The 20,801-nt window shown below is 41.2% G+C and overlaps 1 protein-coding gene across 1 annotated transcript in view; it reads right to left on the bottom strand.

The window, feature by feature from the left end:
- Window positions 1-15,407, bottom strand: part of GRM8 (glutamate metabotropic receptor 8) — a gene marked incomplete at both ends in the record, with an annotated part of 557,094 nt that extends 541,687 nt beyond the window's left edge. Inside the window, one exon of the mRNA XM_081331179.1 lies at window positions 14,898-15,407. Within this exon, the coding sequence (XP_081187305.1) occupies window positions 14,898-15,407 (510 nt within the window). The remainder of the gene's footprint in view (window positions 1-14,897) is intronic.
- Between the last annotated feature and the right edge of the window lie 5,394 nt (window positions 15,408-20,801).

The following is a 20,801-nucleotide window of genomic DNA, read 5'->3' as shown; positions in this document are numbered from 1 at the left end:
AGCCAGAAAACTGAATAAAATCTTACCCAGTCAACTTTCTCAAAAGTCACTGGAAACCCATTCTGTTCTTAATGAAGTTTTTCCTTCACATTTAATAATATTGCAGGGACATTGCAGACTCTCAAAAATCTCATGCAACTGAATTTACTTTCTTACACCAAACACTAATGAAAAAGTTAGTAGAATAATCAATACATCTCAAAATAAACTATTTCACCTGAAGAAGATTAATTTGAACTAATGTTGATGCTAATCTATTCTGTTAGTGGTATCCCAAAACTAATTATGTTTTCCAATGAAGTAATTACAAAAGTGTTTGATGGCTGGATTCTTCCCAAACCTTTAGCCATACGTTGCAGTCATCTCCAGACCAAGAATGATATATGTGGAACTGAACTGTTACTTATATTAACATCCCATTGAAATATACTCTACAACTGATATATTCCACCAGATCATTGCATGTCTTCTCATGGATAATTTAAATATATCATTGCCTCCGTTCATTCCGCCGGGACCTGAAGACCTGGCTCTTCGAGCTCTCTGGCCCAGGCTGAGAATTTTTTAATCTTAATTTTAACTGGGTTTTAATTTTCTCAGGGTTCTATTTAATCTTTTTTAATTTGTTTTAACGTTTGTATTGACTTTCTTTTAAATGCCCTGTAAACCGCCCTGAGTCCTTCAGGAAAGGGCGGTATATAAATCTAAATAAATAAATAAATAAAATAATAATTTTCAAATAGCAAGTGTGCTATTTGTCTCTTTGAAGTCAGAATCAAAGCATGTTTGTCTATCAATAATAACCAGTATTTCAAAATACCAATATTCTTAATAAAAACAACATTTGCAACAGTCTTCCTTGATCTGCAATGGTCTCTCTTGAAAACAAGTTTGAAAGAAATGAATTCATGATAGATACAATTTGAATGTAGTTAAGAAAAGGAAATGAAGGGTCCTTAGCACCAACAGGAATTATCACTCTTTTACATTAGGGGCAGGCATGTCAAACTGCCAGCCCATGGGTCCGATGAATCATACTGAAACTGCACCCACCCCATTGCTGGCAATGGGGGGAAAGTTGTGATACATCACGTGATGTCACATGACATCACAAGTTTGACATGCCTGCATTAGAGGATTGACTAGAAGAAGAATGACACAACCAAGACTTTGGTTGTTTCACTGTTTTAACTAGGAACAATCTCCAGAGAAAGGCAGTAGCAGAATCTCCAAAACTGTATGCTTTAAACATATCCATCATTTATTCCTATCATTGTATGAATAGAATACATACAATATGGCAATTCAGGTAGTCTTTGACTTATGACCACAATTGCAACCAAAATTTCTGTTACTAAGCAAGGCAATTGTTAAGTGAGTTGCACCAAATTTTAATATATTTTTTCGTGATAGTTAAGTGAATCACTACATTGTTAAGCAAACCATGTTTTTGTTACAAAAATCCAGCTTCCCCCACTGACTTTGTCACAAGTCAGCAGGAAAGGTTGCAAATGGGGATCACATGACCAGGGACATTATTTTATTGCAAATACTTCCCAGTTGTTAAGTGCCCAAGTTTTGATCACATGACCCTGGGGAATGCTGCAACAATCATAAGTGCAAGGACCAGTCATAGCACAGATCATTATTTTTTTTTCAGTGCCATTGTAACTTCAAACAGTTGCTAAACAAATGTACAGGAAAATAAACTGTGAGGTGGACTCACAATGAATCGTTAAAGGAGCTCCCAAGCAAAGGCAGAACGCAGAGATGCAATCATATTAGTTTTATTCATGATAGATCAAAGAGAAAGAAATACTTGGCATGAAAGCATTCATGCCTGCATGTGAGAGAGAAATAAAATAAAACAAAACAAGCTAGGATTACATGACTAAAATAGAGGTTAGGAGTAGAGATAGAACTGGAGACTGAAAAATGGAGAACAAAGAGCAGCCCCTCGTGCAGAGGTATTTATGGGGGGTCTTGGCCCCTCCTTGACCATAAAACTCTCTCGCCAATGGGGCTGTGGGTCTGGGACCCTTGGCTCATCAGTGGAAGCAAAGAAACCTCTTTGCCTCCATCTGATGACCCTTTTGGGGAACTGCCAATGGCTGGCACTAAACATCTAACAATTCCCCTTCTTGCCAGCCAATGACAGGGACCAGTGAATGCATGTAAGGGGTGAGCAGGTGTCATGGACATGCATGAAAAACATTCAGAAGGCCAAACACAAACGCTTACACAGAAGGTTGTGCCGGTCAACGGGAACAGGCTTGGTAAACAGATCAGCTATCTGGTCAGCTGTATTACAGTGCTCAACATGTATAAAACCCTCTTTCGCAAGGTGCCTGACATTTTTATAGCGTATGTCTATATGGCGAGATCTGGAGCCTACTGCATAAGCCTCCGAGATTGCAATTGCGGCAGTGTTGTCCTCTAGAATTTGGATGGGCAGAGGGGGAGATGCCCAGATGTTTGTTATCAGCTCATTGAACCAAGTCAAATCATTGGCCGTGTCTGACAGACTAGCAAATTCAGCCTCGGCCGTGGAGCAAGAAATAAATTTTTGCTGCCTAACATGCCAATGTATTGGGCAGCCATTTAGCAATATGAGGAAACCAGAAGTGCTCCGTCTACTTTTGGAGTCGCCAGCCCAGTCTGCGTCTGAGTAAGCGGAGAGCTGGGCCGTCTTCCCCTTCTCTGGTTCTAGCATGAGAAGAGCATCAGCTGTGCCCTTTAGGTATCTGAGCACCCTTTTGACAGCAGTCCAGTGGAATTCCTTTGGGTGTTCCACGTGCCTGGACAATAGATTCACAGCTAAAGCTATGTCAGGTCTGCTCCAATTGCTGATGTATAGCAAGGAGCCAATCACAGATCTGTAGAGCGTGTTATCTGTGAACTCAGGACCGTCCTTATGGGTGTGGTTGTAAAAGTCGCTTTGCATTGGGCTATGCGTAGGATTGGATTCTGTCATTTTGCATTTGGCCAGTAATTCCTCTATCTTTTCTTTTTGTGATAGAGCGAACCCCCCTTTAGTGGCCAAAATATGCACACCCAAGTACTTGTCAACCCGCCCCAAAGACTTCAGAGTAAACTTTTCTTCCAGGGCCTTGGCAAATTCATCACACCTTTCCTTGTTAGGCCCTACATATAATAGGTCGTCCACATAAACTAACACCCGTTCTGTGGTTCCCTTGGAATTGCGTGTGAAAACACATTGATCTGCATGAGATTCTGAGAAACCAACTCGTTCTAAACTCTTTCTAAGACAGTCATACCATAATTTCCCTGACTGCTTAAGACCATATAACCCTTTGTGAAGCAACCATGTATTTCCCCCTTCTTGCTGGTAGCCAGGAGGAGCCTTCACGTAGATCTGCCGGTCCAAGTTGGCGTGGAGGTAAGCCGTCTGGATGTCAAATTGGAAGACTTCTTCTCCCAGAGCGGCTGCAGTCACGAGGGCGGCCTTGACGCTCTCTGCCCGGACGGTTGGAGAGTAAGTCTCCGAGTAGTCCTCCATATAACGTTGAGCGAAGCCCTGGGCTACCAAACGGGCCTTGTATAGGTAGAGGCCATTGGCAAGTGGTTTGGCCTTGTAAACCCACCTTGTGCCAATGACTTTCCTCTCCTTTGGAGGTTGCTGGGGGGTGAAGACCTTGAGTTGTTTTAAGCTCTGCATTTCCTTCTCCATCGCGAGCTGCCATCTCTCCTGCTCCTCGATGGGCAGCTCCTGGATGTCAGACAAGGATTTTGGGGTGACCACAACGCTGTTGACAGACGCGATGTGGCCAATGTCAATTCTCTTTGGCGGGACCCCCTTGTTGGACCGCTTTGACCTCCTTACCTTCTGCCACTCACCGCTCTTTTCTTCCGCGGATCTCTGAGGTGTCGCTGGGGGTGAAGACGGTGTGTCTTCCTCCATGGGACTGGACGCATCTTCGTCTTGTTCCTCACTTTCGTCGGTGGCAGGGTACGAGGTCGCCTCTGGTGATGTCGCGGTCGGGGTGTCCTTGCTGGGTCGGTTGGCATATGGGCTCAGATCATTTGAGTGGATCTGAGTCCAATTGGAGTCCTCTTCGAAAGAGGCAGATTGGGAAGTCACAGGCCTGCCCCCTTCTCCCAGGAAACGATAGGCCTTGGAGCCAGGAGCATAGCCCAAGAACCTTAGTCTCTGGGAAACAGATCTCCCCTTCTTCCACAGCTGCTTGGGGATGTGTACCCATGCATAGGAGCCAAACACACGCAAATGTGCCAGATTTGGTTTCCTACCGTGAACCAGGAAATATGGGGTCTGGTTCACGACACTGCTCCAGGTGCGGTTTAAAGTGTAATTGGCATAATGAATTGCCTCCCCCCAGTATGACTCTGCGACACCCGTGTCTGCAATCAGACTACGCATCATGGTTTGCAGGATTCCATTCCTTTTCTCAGCTACACCATTTTGCGACGGGGTGAACGGTGCAGTTAGAAAATGGCGGATGCCCTTACGCCTTACCCAGTCCTGGAACTTCTGAGACATGAACTCAGCCCCGCGATCGCTCTGCAACTGTGCGATCTTGGTCTTGTACTGAGTCTCTACGAAGTTGTACAGCGACTTTATGGCGTCAAAGGCTTCAGATTTCTCTGTGAGAGTATACACGTGACCGTAACGTGAAAAATCATCAACGGCAGTGAGAAAATACCTTTTCTTTCCTAGGGATGGTGTAAAAGGCCCAACCAAATCAACATGTACTAGTTGGTAAGGGTGTTGAGTCTTACGGGATGACACCTTTGATATAGGAGCAGCCTTTCTCTTTGTTTTCTTGCAAATGGCACAGTCCAGAAACACGTCACAGTCCTTGAGCTGGACTCCCTCAGCAAATTCTCCCATCTTTTTAACTACAGGGAAGCTTGCATGACCCAGCCTTCTGTGCAATAAGTGGGCGCACTTATCGTGAATTGGCTTCCCTATTGACACTCTCTTGGCTCTGGTTGCTTTGAGTGGTGCTGCAGGTGCCTGCTGAGATTCAGGCTTCTTGCCCACACTGCCCTTGGAAAGCCTTGGGGCAGGTTGTGGTGCCTTGGGAGAAAAATATGGCAAGCCATTTATTATTGTAATATTTCCAATGACCTTCTGGTCTCGGGTGACATGACCTCCCCCCTTGCGAAATAGGACTTCCACTTTGTCATCGTCACACAATTTGGTGATGCTCAAAAGGTTGTTGGCTATAGAAGGGGCGTGCAAGACACCCTCAACTTTGCCAAGTCCAGGTAGAGAAACAAAACCCTCCCCAACAACTGGAGCAGTGTCACCGTTTGCAACCTTGACAGATGAGTTAATTTTCTTTAACCTTTTAAAACCTTGACTCATATTAGTAATGTGAGAAGAAGCTCCAGAGTCCAGTAACCATAGGTCAGTGGAGCTATCAGCCCTTGTTGTGGGGGTGAGGGAACAAGTATGCAGTGAATTTCCTTTGCCCCTGCCACGCCCCTTTCCTCCCCCTTTGCTTCTTACTTGATTGGGACCACGTTTAGGGGCTTGATGTTGATGGGGGCAGTCTTTCTTGAGGTGCTCCTCAGAGCCACAGATGAAACATTTAAGCAGAGCATTAATTTGCTCTGAGTTGTGGCGCCCCCTTCTGGCTTGCTGAGTGGTGACTCTAGCGTATTCTCCAGCATTTCTTCTTCTCCGATCTTCTTCGATCAGTCTCCCTGTGAGGTAGGACAGATTTATGTCTTCCCTCTTGACCGCTTCGAGTGAAACAATGAAATTGCTCCAACTCCTGTCTAGAGAAGTAAAAATTATGGAGAGCATGCTCACATCAGACACAGGAAAATCTCTGGAAATCAATTCTGCCCTGAGTGCCTTTAATTTTGCAAGATGTTCAGGCATGCTGGCACCAAACTTCAGTTTGGTTGTATAAAGCTCAGTTGTATATCTGGTGATGGAACCAATGGTATTGCTGTTGAATAAATTGTATAACAGTTTCCAGACCTCAGCAGCTCTGAGACCAGCTGGAATGCTTGGGAACAAGTTATTGTCCAGAGAACTGAGTAGAGCAGAATAAGCCTGCAAGTGTCGCAGCTCTTCTTGACGTCCCCATGGGGGAGGGGGGGGGGTTCCGAACCATTTGTAGAATCCCATTCTTTAAGAGATGTAGCTGTATATCTTTACTCCAACTGCTATAATTCTCCCCATCCAGCTGTAGTTTTTTAAAATCATTTGGCAAATTTGTTGCAGGAATACAGTCCTTATCAGACCCACTTTCAAAATTTTTTGATATGTCCATTGATGTAAAAGGAAGCGGAAAAATGCTTAAGTCTGAAGTGAGTCCTTCAGTGAAAGGGTTCCCTCTAGTGGTCGAGGAGGGAATCCTTTCTTGATTACTTATTGACTCCAGGTGGGCGTGCCCGGGAACCACGTGACCCGGGGGAGGGCGTTGTTCAGGGTTTCTCCCTTCTTCCCATGAGGCATTGGGGGGGCGGAGCCCAGATTTGCCGGCCGGCATCCCTTTCTTGTTGCTGCAAGCACATGGATTTTCATCATTGTCTGTTTTTCTTTGCCCTCGCTGGTCATGAAGACCTGAAGAGAAGGTGGGAGGCCTCGGGGGTTGATTGTTGGGAGGCTGCAGGCTGGATTCCCCCCGGAAGTTGGGCCCTGGGGAGAGGATGGGAGGCCTTGGAGGGGGGGTGGGCACCCCCGACGTCTGCTTGGCCGCTGTCTTGCTAGCCTCTAAGGCAGTGGCCAGAGCTTGCATTGCTGTCTGGAGAGCCGTTGTAACAGTTTTGGCTGGGCAGATCTCATTGCTATCATAGCATTTTAGGCTTTGTGGGGGGGAGAAATCAGTAATATACATGCTGTCTTGGCTGGAAGCCAGGGATTGCATGTCATTTCTGCTGTACGCCAGGGACTGCAGGCTATTTTGGTTGGAAGCCAGGGATTGCTGGCTTTCCAGACTTAAAGAAATCAAGTCTTTGTTAGACCGTGTGGGCTTATAGGGGGCTGCCATCTTGTTTCCTGTTCCAGACCACGTGGGCGGAGCCACCTTGTTTCCGCTTGCCCCAGGAAGCTGTAGCTCACAGCTGGGGGGGCGGGTTCACGCCAAAAGCCTTGGGGTCCCAGGGTCACTAAGGGAGGCGGGCGCCATATTTGGGGGCCTCGTGGTCTCTAGGGAGGGGCTCACCAGGGGTTCTGAGGCTTTCTGAGCTGTTCCCTGGGCTGCCCCTCCCTCCTCCTGCATTGCAAGGATCTCTTTAAGCAGCTCTTCACGTTCCTGTGCAGTCAGTTTACTCACGCGGTGTTTGGTCTCAGCCAGGTCCGTCTCTGCAGCATCTGAGCAGCCTTGGACAGTCTGTAATCCTTCTATGCTCTCCTCTGTGGCGTTCAGTTGTAGAGAGGCATGTGAAGGGGTCCTGGACGCTCTGCTGGATCCTCTGACGAGATGAAGGCCATTTGTGCTTTCATCTGCAGCTGAGGTTGCTTCAGGGACTGAAGTCTTGGATGTAGGCAGGGAGGCTGTCTTCGATCGATGACTCCTGGTCACGATAGTAGAAGTCCTGCCATCTGTTATAAATGGATTGGTGCCGGGCCTTTCAGACATCTCGTTGGCTAGTTCCTGGCTGGCTTGGAAGCTTTCCTTTAAACCATGCTCTGACTACCAACTTGTGAGGTGGACTCACAATGAATCGTTAAAGGAGCTCCCAAGCAAAGGCAGAACGCAGAGATGCAATCATATTAGTTTTATTCATGATAGATCAAAGAGAAAGAAATACTTGGCATGAAAGCATTCATGCCTGCATGTGAGAGAGAAATAAAATAAAACAAAACAAGCTAGGATTACATGACTAAAATAGAGGTTAGGAGTAGAGATAGAACTGGAGACTGAAAAATGGAGAACAAAGAGCAGCCCCTCGTGCAGAGGTATTTATGGGGGGTCTTGGCCCCTCCTTGACCATAAAACTCTCTCGCCAATGGGGCTGTGGGTCTGGGACCCTTGGCTCATCAGTGGAAGCAAAGAAACCTCTTTGCCTCCATCTGATGACCCTTTTGGGGAACTGCCAATGGCTGGCACTAAACATCTAACATAAACAACTTCAGAAATTCATTGTTTGGAATATTTACTCCTTTCCTTATTTGCACTTTAATTACTAGAATTGCCATCCCCAATGGTGCTCCTTTGCCAGACAATATTTGTTAATTAAAGGCAATGGTAACTACAAGGTTTTGTTTTTTAATCCCATTTATATCCCGCCCTTCTCTGAAGACTCAGGGCGGCTTACAATTTTAAGCACAAACCAATGTGCTTAGCAGTAGCCTTCATTCTATGTATATTTTAATTTTATTTTTTTATTTTTAATTCCATTTATATCCCGCCCTTCTCCGAAGACTCAGGGCGGCTTACAAGCTTAGCAGTAGCCTTCATTCTATGTATATGCCTGCTTATTAGGGCTTTCACACACACCCCCAAGCGGCATTATTACAAAGTCAGCTTAATTGCCCCCAATAATCTGGGTCCTCATTTTACCTACCTCGGAAGGATGGAAGGCTGAGTCAACCTTGAGCCTGGTGGGACTCGAACCTGCACTAATTGCAGGCAGCTGGTGTTACTTAAGGAGGCATTAGCCTACTGCTCCACCAAGGGTTGAATTAAATGTCTGCACCTTCATATATTTTCAAGCTTGTCACACAAAAATTCACATTTTATCTCTTCAGACAGGCCATAATAGTCCTTTCCACTTATCTGAGTCAAACAGATACCCAGAGATATATTCCTTACATTTTGGAAAAGGTTAATGTTGCATGATACCAAGCCTGGGCTTATATGGCAGATGGGGAAAATAGTGAGGTCCTGTTTTGCAATTGCCTCTTGGGCAACTCATGATGTATGAGGACTAACATGGTCTTGTTGCAAGGAAACTTTCTTCTTCTGCTTCCAAACTTTTTTTTATTTTTATTTCAAAAATTTGAGTGTTTTAATGTAATATTCTAAGGTATTAATAGTACTAGGCCCAAAGAAATCTATGCACGTAACAATATTTGCATTCCAAAAACTGTAACCATATGTTTTCTTACCAAAACTAGCATTTTTATACTTTTTTAATAGATGAAGCTTTATAATTTATATTCCATGGACTGACATTTTCTTCTGGGTCATCATGATCAGCCCATGTTTCATGTGCTGTCATAATGTTGTGAAGAATTTTCTCACCTTTGTTCTCATAACAATTGACAACAATTGCTGGCTAATTTCAATTCTTCAGGTTTCATTTCTGCCATCAGCATGTGAGGAATTCATCTTGCCACAACATTATTAATGCTGAAGATCGTAAATAATGTGACCCATACATTTCTGTGAAATGCCAAAGGGAGAGCAATTTCCCTTTGAGTGATCTATTGATTGTCCTTAATCAGTCCATCAATTTTCCATACAAAAACATTTGCTATCACAGGTTATCCAATTCATTCTTAATAACACAAATCATCTCTTCCCAGTTCACCATCTTTACATGTTTTTTGACTCAGCATAATGCAGTACTCAAGTTAATATACGGTAATCCCTATAAACTACTTGAATTTGATAGTGAATTTCAATTGAAAGAACACCTTCACCAGTCAAAAATTCATTTGTGGCATATTGCTTAAAGTTCACTGATGAGTATTCACAGCAGGTTTGTATTTCACAAACAACAGCAGTACAACCTTTTCTCACATTAACTTTCGGTCCACTCTAGTGAAAGAAAGATATACATCAGGGAAAGAAATGAACACCTCATACACTTGTGGTATGTTAGAATGTCATCTGTTCATGACTTAGATAGAACATAGGCATAACTTTCATTTAATCCTTGTACATCTTTGTACATTAGTAAATGCAACAAACACAATGCAACAATGCAAGAAACACAAATCCAAAGGCCTCAGTAGTATCATGCATTAGACCAGTGATGGTAAACCTTTTAGAGACCGAGTGCCCAAACTGCAACCCAAACCCCACTTATGTATTGTCAGGTGCCAGGTGGTTGTGGCCAATTGGCTGGGTGTGCCCCATTGGGTGGGCATGGCCTATTGGGTGGGCATCGCTGCAGTGGTAACGGCAGACTTCGTGGGACTAAAAAGTTCAATCAATTCCAACTTTGAGAGATCTTTGTTTTTCCTGTGAGAAGTTGGAATTGGTTGATTGATTGAACCTTTTTTTTTTTGCACATGGTGGTGGAGGCCTAAAACGAAAAGGTTTTATAAAACCCAGGTGAAGGCCTAGGAGTGGCGTGATGGTGTGCGTGCCCACAGAGAGGGCTCTGCGTGCCACCATGGCATTAGACTATTAGGACAATAAGAATTCTTTAGCAACAACATACTACTATAATGGGAACTAAACTTTAAAATTTAGCTTCTTTTGCCCTTGTAATTCCAACTTCTATAAATTCAGCTCCTATTAGGATAAGAGTAACAAAGTTTTTCTTGATTTCAATAAAGTATAATGGAATGTTTGAAAAATATGGATTTTTTAAAGTAGAAAGATGGGTTGGTCATATAAAGGAAGCTACCATAATACCTTACTGATTGCACACACACATAACACATCATTCAGTATTTGTTTTAACCAAGTTTGGTTGCAAAAGCCATAGTGGCCAGCTTCTATATAACCCTAAATCATAAAACTCATTTTACAAGCCAAAGCAGCTAGATTCACAAATCATCCAGACCCAGAATAAATCTCATTAGGATTTGGTATAATACATAAACTCAGCCACCAGAAAGCTAGCCTTCAATTCCTGCCTTAAGATTTATTTTTATAGATTACTATGAAATAAATGTTTCTTAGAACTCATAGAACCAATCCGTTGCATATTTTATTTCCCTCTTTAAAAACTAATTTTCTAATATTTACACATAGAAAGATGAACAAGCACCAAGATTAAGTTTCTTCAGACAGCTCTTTGGATTTTTTCCCCCTCTCACTCTTGTTAAAGATAGTGGGAAGAATATCTAATTAAAATCTAAAAGAGATGCCTCCTCCTTTTGCTAGTAACTGTGTTAGATCAATTAAATGGGTAAGTAGAAGCTGTCCCCAGAAGGAGTATCATGTGATCCTGTATTGATTAAGACTGCAGTGGAATGTTATTTGCAATTGCATTGCATAATGGCAATCAGGAAGTAGCTGTCATGCTTTCAAAAGACAAATTGCTGGCATCTGAGACAATTCATAGGCTCGCTTTCCTTTTGCTGTTCTCAAGTCACAGTTAATGCATGTTCTACAGGGATTAGTTTCTTAAGTCTGTCTCCTTCACCGTCTTCGGCAGTTAAGAGAGAGAGAGAGAGAAAGAGAGCTCTATAATTTGGATGACCCTGTATTAGAAACGATGTTAACTAACTACAATGTCTATCAGCATTTCTTAATTTCATCTTATTTAATAGGATTGAAATTTTAACAGAGTCCAACAATTTAAGCAAAGAAATATGCAGCAGCCTATATCACTCAAGACAGAACTGTAGTCAAAGAGGATTCAGAATTATGTATTATTACCTCAGATCTTCATATCTGTGGCATAACTTTATGAAGGATTGATTTCATGCAATATTGTGGACCTATAATTCAAAGAGATGAGTGGTCTGTGAATAATAAGTGTTTTTTCCTGAGCAATTTCAGGAGTAAGAAGCAGCTATCTTACTTTAGTGGGGCTAAAGTCCACCCAAATATGACAAGCAAAGGAATATGTTGAAATTAACATTATTTCTTTTTAAAGTTGCTGAGCAACTTTATCTCCGTGTATTAGCAAAGGAAGATTAAGCTTCATTTTGCATTATGTTTCTACAAACCAGGTTGTATAGAATCATATACGTAGCTATCCACTTTTCAAATGCATCTTAATAAGAATGTTTTGGAGCTAGGTGGTGACGCTCTCCTTTTCTTTTCATCTCTAACAAGTCAACCTGATCAGGCTTCTTTTTCTGGCTATGATTCACATGCTCTTAAGAATGAAACAGAATTTTAATGTTCTCAAGACTGAAACACAGTATTCTTTTTTACTGCAGACAATTAACCCATACAGCTGAGTGCCATGATTATACCCAAGAAAAAATGAGCAGAGTTTGATATGTTTCATTCCTCCTAGTCACAAGGAGCAGACTTATAAATCTTAATAAGAGCTTAGATTATCAGATCTACACTGCCAAAATTGGACACCTATTATATAATAATAAACCTTTATTGTCAAAGTACAACATGTGTACATTGAGATTAGCTGAGCCTCCCCCGTGCTCTTTCCCCCCAACACACAGTGACAACAAACCCTCCATCCTACCACACCATGTGAACCAACTACACCACACACCGGCCTCCCAAGTCAATTCTGCATAAGATTATGTCCCATTTAAAAGCCTAACAGCCCACGGATAAAAGCTATTTTTCAGCCTGTTGGTACGGCTGGCTATATTCCTGTATCTCCTACCGGATGGTAGAAGAGTAAAGAGATACCGTCCAGGGTGTGAGTCATCCCTGAGAATCTTCCTCACTCTTCCAAGGCAACGAGCCCTGGCAATGTCATCCAGTGGTGTCAGGGAACAGCCCACAATGTCTTGTGCTGTGCTCACTACCCTCTGTAATACTTTCCTGTCTGCAGCTGTCAGACCAGCAGACCAAACCACAATACCATACGAGAGGATGCTCTCTATAGTAGACCGGTAAAAGAGGGTCATTAGCTGTTGTTCTACCCTGTTCTTCCACAATGGTAGCAATTACAAACAAAAAATCCCTCTGAACTTTTTTATTATCTAATGTTGTTCCAACTTTTGCTCTCCAGATCTAATAGCCCTACAAAAGATATTATTCTTCGCATATGTTGATCATATTCTCAAATTCCTTGTGTGTTCAATCACCCTTGACCAATAAAGAATTCTATTCTGTTCTATTTAGTGTGCCAGCATCAATTGGTTTATCCACCAAATCTTTAAAAAAAAAAGTTGCTCCCTAATAAATTCCAGTTGAATTCATCTATCTGCTACATTTGACAAGTTAAGATGTGACAGGTTTACCTTTCCAGTGTTTATGCTTTACAAATTAAACATACTATGACATCCAGGAATAATATAATTATTGTTCTGAAGTGAGCTGCTAAATTTCATCCAGGAAAAATTAAAAACTTGTAAAACTTGAAAGGTTACTTTTATAGCCATGGCACTCACTTGTTTATATTTACTTTTGTCAGACATGTAGAACACTATTTCTGGAAATGCAAACATTGCTCTCTTTACCTCCTTGGCATTCCAATATATATGTAAACTTGGCATTCCAATATATATGTAAACCAATATATATGTAAACTGACAACTGATCATCCACGATTCTATAATTAAACAAAACCAGCCTAGAGGAATGCATAATTAATCAGAAGTTGTCTGCGCCAGAAGAGTTAATACACCTGGTAGCTATATTAACTTCTGTTAAATCATTCATTATAATGACAGGTTCCTGAACAAAGTTCTCCAGGCAAACCTCTGTACCAACAATTCCAAAATCCAGAAGACTCAAGTCCAAATGTCTTTTAGAAAATTCTTTTTTTTCTTTTCCAAATCCACGTTCAGAATACAGAAAGAACAAATAGACAAATCTAAATAGTATCAAAAGATTTGATTTTAACCTCTGCATTACTTAGGGTTTAAGTGCCTAATGAATTACCTCATTTACAAACCTTCCATTTAAGAAGTAAGGAGGGTGGTGACTAGCAGAGAAACATTTTTTGTTGTGTGTCTCTTATTTGATTTAGAATTCCTTTCCTTAGGAACTTTCTCTGTTTTATTTTTAGAAATGGATTAAGACTTTAATTTCTCAGGCTTTAAATTAGTTGTTAGAACTGCAAAAATTAACAACCTGATTTAGGTATATGTTAAAAAAAATATTGTATCTGCGTTGTTCCAAATGCTCCATTAAATAGAAACAATTAAAGTTCCTAAAAATAAATATATTCTTACACATAAATCTAGACCTGAATATGTGATTTATTAGATGTCATCCCTTAAAGGAGTAATTGTGGGTGAACATGACTTAGGGAATACCATTGCAATTAGATCCTGCTTGTAATTTCCTAGGAACAACTGGTAGAATTCTGGACTAGATAGGCTTTTAATATGATCTACAGCTTTTATTATGAGCAGTCACAACTGATTTTAATTGTATTTTAATCCATTTTTTGCTATTTTTGCTTCTCCCATTATTGTTTTTCATTCTCTTCCAGCTTAGATTATCACTGTCATAGTAAGAAACTCCCTGCCTCGTAATGTACTATGTTTTGTGTTTCCTTCTGCTAGAACCTTCCTGATATTTAAGAAAATTTAAAATATGAATTACTTTGAGTTAAGTATTGTAGATCAGAATAGATTTATATTAAATTATTATCCATAACATTAAATAATGGTTTTACTTTATAAAATAGCAGTAATGGTGAATCCCAGTACTATCCTTACTCAAAAACTGGTGTGGTCATATATGAGGCAAAATACTTTTGGCAGATGTTAATATAGTCTAGCAGGGACCACAGCTATTGTATATCTTGATTGAAGATTGGTACAATTCTATCCGGGATGTCATCCACTGAGTGTGCAGCTTTGGGAGGGATGTACATGGACAAGTGAGTAAAGAAGGGGACACAGCTAGATCAGCCAAATCAACCTGGCAATCCATGGAATGACAAATGTTGCAGCCAGAGTAGGCAGATATTACTACTCTAGCTGCATGATATCATAGGTAGGAATATATCAACAACGGATGTGAGGGTGATCTGGCTGCAACATCTGTCACCCCATGGATCACCAAATTGATTTGTGTGTCCCCTTCCTTACTCACTGCTCCATGTGCATCCCTCTCAATAAGTGGAAGATACCTGCCTCTGTTGATAAAAATAGAAAATTAAGGTATGCTTACCTTAAAAAGTCTTAAAATGTTAGCCACCATGATAGACACTGAACTCGCTGCTGCACCTATTACCCCAGTTATCTTGTCTGGCTTGGCAAAAATAGGAGGATCTCCATTAGCACATTTCACATCAGACCCATCTTTTTCTATCAAAGCTTGTACAAAAGTTAAAGACTGTTCCAGAGCATAAGTGTCCCTGGAACATGTATCTAGAATCCGAACACCCAATGTGACATTGGCAAGAAGGTCAGGGTCCTTATTGATCTGATCAATTGCATATAACATTGCCTCAAGCCGATGGATTCCCTTTTCTTTCTTGAGTTCACCACAAGGTACTCCTCTTTCTCCCTTGGAATGGACAGGGAACAATCCTCCCAAGATCACATCTCCATCAAGTCGAATAGAATGAGCATATTCCTGACCATAAGTTCCTTGTATCACAGGAATTATCCAGCAGAATCTGGCTGCAAGCAGGAAAAAATGATGGCAAGATGCTAGAAGCTTGTCCTTGTATACCATTTTTTCTGAAGATGGTGTTGCAATCCAAGATCCAGATGTTCTCCTTACTACAGGAAGTAGTGGATATTTTGAAACTCTCACTTCTGAAGGCTATCATCAGTACCCAGCGATTCAGAATATAGGATCTTGTAGTAGGTAGAAAAGAGGAGCTGTTGGCTGTTATTTTTAATAAATGTCTTTAAGTAATTTCTGACATAAAGAATCCATTTCAGTTAAGTATGCCAAATGGTTTGCTCACTTTTCAAGTTTTTTTTGATGACTACAGAGTAATCTTGGAGTAAGCGTTCCCAGAGTCAGGAAAAGGCCACCAATTCAAATCCTTGGATAGTATCTTGTAACTGAAATTCTCCTGAGGTATTAGAGAAAGAGAGAATGTTTAGTTAATTTACCTTAAGATAGATGTTGCAATTTGAATTACTTCTTTATAGCAGCTTATTTCTGAAATTTTACCCTCATTTTCTCTGAAGTTAATGATTGCATTCACACATCAGGCTAAATTGGGCCTTGTCCAATTGTGATTTGCAGAACCAGCTAGAAACAAGTCAACGTCAGTCTTACAAATAACAAAACAACCATGTTTCATTGCTCCATGTTCTGGTTTGTTTCCCATCCACCCCTCTTTTTGTTTGGTCATATTTACACTTTTATAGATTAGACAGAAGCTTTGGCAGGGCATAAGAACCAATAAGAAATAAGCTTTTCTTGTTTACTGTAAACAAATTTTTGGATGTCATGGTAAACTGGAGCAGCAATAATTAAGCCAAAAATTGTACATAGTTTCATATTAAATTTTAAATAAATAATTCACTGATCCATTATAGTAGCCCCATAACTTATGGCTTAGCACCATGTGTGAATTCAGGCCATCTGTCCAGTGTACCATCAACATGATGCTTTACTCTACAGATTTCAGGCCCCATATTCCCCCACTATGTAATTCAATTGCCAGCTTTTACTAATTCTTGACCAGGACTCTAATATGGCATCTGTTAAATTTTAATATTGCATTTACCTACAAGATAATGATAAAAAGGATGAGCAATCCAAAGTCTGTGAAAATGTTTCTGACTAGAGTATCATATGATGATGGTAAAAATATCTCACTGGGATTTTAGACCAAAATATGTACTTGAAAATGAAACAGAGGTGGTGTGAAACAGAATTGTCTGTATCAAAGGAGAAAGTGACTGTATTTAGAGAACAAGAATGCATGAAATATGCATCATTCACCTTTCTATTTCAATTTATATTAATTTAATGAATGCCATCTTATAGGGAACACCAGGTTCCTTTTGCTACTTTAAAAAGTATTCAAACCCAACAAAGTAACCTCCTTGATACATCAAAAGTATGATGCAATACAGAAATGTAGATTTTGTCTTACTGGACTACATTCAGATTCCTAAAGTACTTGCGTTTGAGATAAAGAGTATCAATTTACAGTTGTATAATTATAAAAGTAGAATGTGACCCAGCTAATAATCAAATAGTTAAGAATCATGGCCATTTATTTAATACTAAACAATTTGTAACCTGTTTTATTCTTCTTTCCACATAATATAGGATTGTGCTGTTTTTTCTCTTCTTACAATGCTCAGGAGAGCCCCAGTGAAGTCACCTCCTCCTCCTCTTCCTCCTTCGTGGAAGTGGCTGCCATTTTGCTGAGGGAAGGAGGAACAAAAGGAGCCATGCACCACAAGGAAAATGGCAACCCTACTTCCCATTCCTAAACCCTAACTTACCACCAAGCATCAGTACCAATCTTCTATCCTTCCTTCACTAGCTTTTATCATTAAGAGATTTCAGCTTTCAGCCTCAGTGCCAAAGCAATCAATGGATACTCAACTTCAGCCCCTGCCACCAGCTGATTGAGTTCAAGGACAAGAGGTAGGCAGGAAAGAAGGCAAGGATACACAACTCCCCATCTTCTCTTGTGCCTTGTAACCTACAGGTTTCTGGGAAATGTAATCAGAAGGGATGATGGTGCTGAATCAGCCACAAGTTTCCCAAATTTCATTCCTTTAGGAGTTCTATATCCCAGAATTCTATAAATTAATTCATTTGAGTTACTATGTTTCAATAATTGTTGTCCTATACATTCTAGTTTCACCCAATTGAAGGTAACAGATAAATAGACACGAGTTTTATTAGTATATAATTATCCTATTAGTTTTTTTTAATAAAACATCTAAGTTATCATTCTAATAAATTGTATCAATATTAAACTGGTTTTGCACATTACTTTGTACAAGCTATATGTAGGCTTCAGAACTCTTTGGAGACAGAATTTTATGTACTATATATTTAAATGTCAACTGAAATCTGAAGATGTCAGATTACCAGACTGTCATTGCTAATAGTTGAAATAACATTTCCTCTCCCTGGGCTACAACTAGAACAATAACTTCAAAATGGAGGTTGAAACAGAAAAATGAGTTTTTCTTTAAAGCATTTTTTGTCAAAATCATGAAAACAGAGCATCACACTGGAAGCTTGACCCTTCTTGCACTATCCTAATGCATTAGCCAAGAGCTTTTCTTTCTGGTCCCTAGTGAGTGTCCTGAGCTGCCAATCTGCTTTTGTCACACTAAAAAAGCACGGTGCTAGTGATCTAAGATTCACCATAGAATACCGATAGAATATTGTTCAACCAGAAACACTCTAAATCAGACATGTCAAACACAAGGCCCGGGGGCCAGATCCGGCCAGTGAAATGGTTTCATGTGGCCCACAAAGCCATCCTGGAAACAGTGAGGGAACGCCCCCCCCCCGCTGCCTTGGCCCTGGCCCAGAGACCCTCCTTCTGCCAGAAACCATCAGATCTGTCCCACTCCTGCCCAGGCCTCCATAGGCACCCTTGATGCAAACAATGTAGAGCTGGCCATGCCCACCCAGTAGGCCATACATACTCCAGCCATGCCCACCCAGTAGGCTGCGCTCACCCTGGCCATACCCACCTGGCCCCCCGAGGGCAACTGCAATGCTGATGTGGCCCTCAATGAAATTGAGTTTGACACCCCTGCTCTAAATCAGTGTTTCGGAATTCTAAGATCCTTGACAGTTTGTCTGCAAGGCTGAGATAGCGAAACTGTAAATGGTGTAAGATTAACATGGTGTAAGAGGCTGAAATACCAAAATACTGCAATGAGCCAATCCCTCCCCATTCCCTCCTGAAATCAGCATTTATTGTCCATATAAAGAAAGAGAAATAAGGAAAAAATGTAGCTTGTAACTCATTTCCTGTCATGAGTCTAATATACTGTAAATAAAATGAGACTTTATTCACCTCAAGTTATAACTGAATGGGTATAGGAGGATGACCATAGGAGGGAGCCTAAAAATGACCAGAAGACCTCACAGCTAAACCCGCATTTCTTTTGACATGTCATGATGGACAGATATCTTTTTCAGTGGCTAATGACATACAGAAGAGGAAGAACAGCAAAGTCAGGAATCAACCAATTACATATCATGAGCTGTACATACAAAATTAGGAGTGAGTCAGATTTAAGTATAGGCAAGAGAGGAATCAGCAATTAGGACAGCAATTTTCACAAAAATATCATCATCTACTAACTCAACTATGGGGAAAACCCTAGAGAAGCTTCCTCAATGTGACTGAGCATTTGGACCTCAGCTCCCAAGATTCTCCAGGCAGACTGATCAAAGATGAGAATTGAAATCCACAATCTGAAAGGCACTTAGCTTCAGGATACCTCCACCAAGCCATGATTTTTTAAATCATATTTTTAAATGAACTACTTCTGGCTATTTAATGTGAACCAAGTTCTTATTATTTATAAAGCATAATTATGGCTTAACATACTTATGTCATAAACTAGGGTTTAAAATAATAAAAACTAGGTTCACATTGAATTAAAATTAAATAATGCTCTTGTTAATTTTACTTGATGATTTAACAAAGTAAGTGAACCCAAATATAAATTGTTACTACTACATCTGTAATTAATTAATTAAGGCCTCTCTCATCTGTGATGAGGCAAGAAGGCTAAGCTAACATGTTTTACAGTGGAGGGAGGTGGGTTGCCACTCAGAAATGTGCCCAACTGGGTTTCCAAGTTGCCAGATGCGAGACTCTATTGCTTAAATTGGGCTCTACAGATCAGTTGTGATAGTTGCTACAGTACCATCTTCTCTGCTGTCTAGCAACTTTCCTGCCTGAGCTCCTTGACTTTATACAGTATCAGGTGTAGCAGTGCTCCTGGGGGACTCAATCTGCCTTCCTTGGGAGTGGGATTTGATATGTCATAGGACTTCATGGCTACCATGATAGCCATGGGCCTATCCCAGATTATCTAAGGCGGTACACAGGACAGCCTATATACACCTGATCTGGTCTTCCTGTCAGAGCAGTGCAAATGTGATCTGAAAGTGAGGAAGTTTTCTTTGATCCCCCTATCATGGTCAGATCACTTCCTGGTGGCCATGACATTCTCTGGCATTGCCCCTCACTACAGAGAGGCAAGACTTATTTGATCAGTCTATCCCTGGTAACTGACGGACTTGGATGAGTTCCAGAAGGAACTGGGGGTTATTCCTGATGGACTGCTGCACAATACAGTTGGAATGGGGGGGAGCTTTGGGTCATTATGCACCCATATGACCTTTCCCTTGACTTGGATCCCAGCATTTTTCACGCTCTACAGAAGAACTGAGGGAGATGAAATAGGTTAAGAGACATCTTGAGTGCTGCTGTTTGTACAGGCCCTCTGAGACGCCTGAAATGCAATTTTGTCCTGTTTAACTGCGAGTAGTTTGACTCTGCTGGATTTGAGAAGTGAACAAGACTTTGATGACTGTGAGCTTAGCCATCTGCTCTTTAGACCCCTTTCTAGCTGACTAAGCCTGCCTGGGAGGTGCAATGTGGGTAGGTTCTAGCAGTGTTGAATTCATCCTTGAGGGAAGAGGTTAGCCCCTTTGCTTCTTAAAGAGCCATTAGATCACCTCTCCTCAAGAAGCCATTGATAGACCCCATTAGATGGGACAACTTTCATCCAGTGCCCGATCTTCCTTTTATAGAGATGTTGGTTGCCCAGAAGATACAGAGGACATTGTAGCTTATTTGTCTTTCAGTCTGGATTGATACCCAAGTACGGGGTCAGAAATGGTATTGGTTGTACTACTGGATGATCTCTTATGGCAGAGAGATGAGTGTAATGTTTGAGTCTACTTATTCTCTGGACATCGACTATGGTATCATTCTAGCTGAACTTTGGGAATTGGAAGTGGATGGCATAGTGTTGTTTTGGCTCTCTTCCTTTCTCCAAGGCTAGTCTAGTCAGTGTTGATTCAGAATGAGAACTCTCATTCTCAGCACCTGCTATAGCCACAGGTTTTCTCCATTCCTGTTTAATATGTATATGAAACTTCTGG

The sequence above is a fragment of the Vipera berus genome (assembly GCF_964194415.1).
Source record: "Vipera berus genome assembly, chromosome: 6".
Taxonomy (NCBI): domain Eukaryota; kingdom Metazoa; phylum Chordata; class Lepidosauria; order Squamata; family Viperidae; genus Vipera; species Vipera berus.
This window is presented reverse-complemented; position numbering and strand designations above follow the sequence as displayed.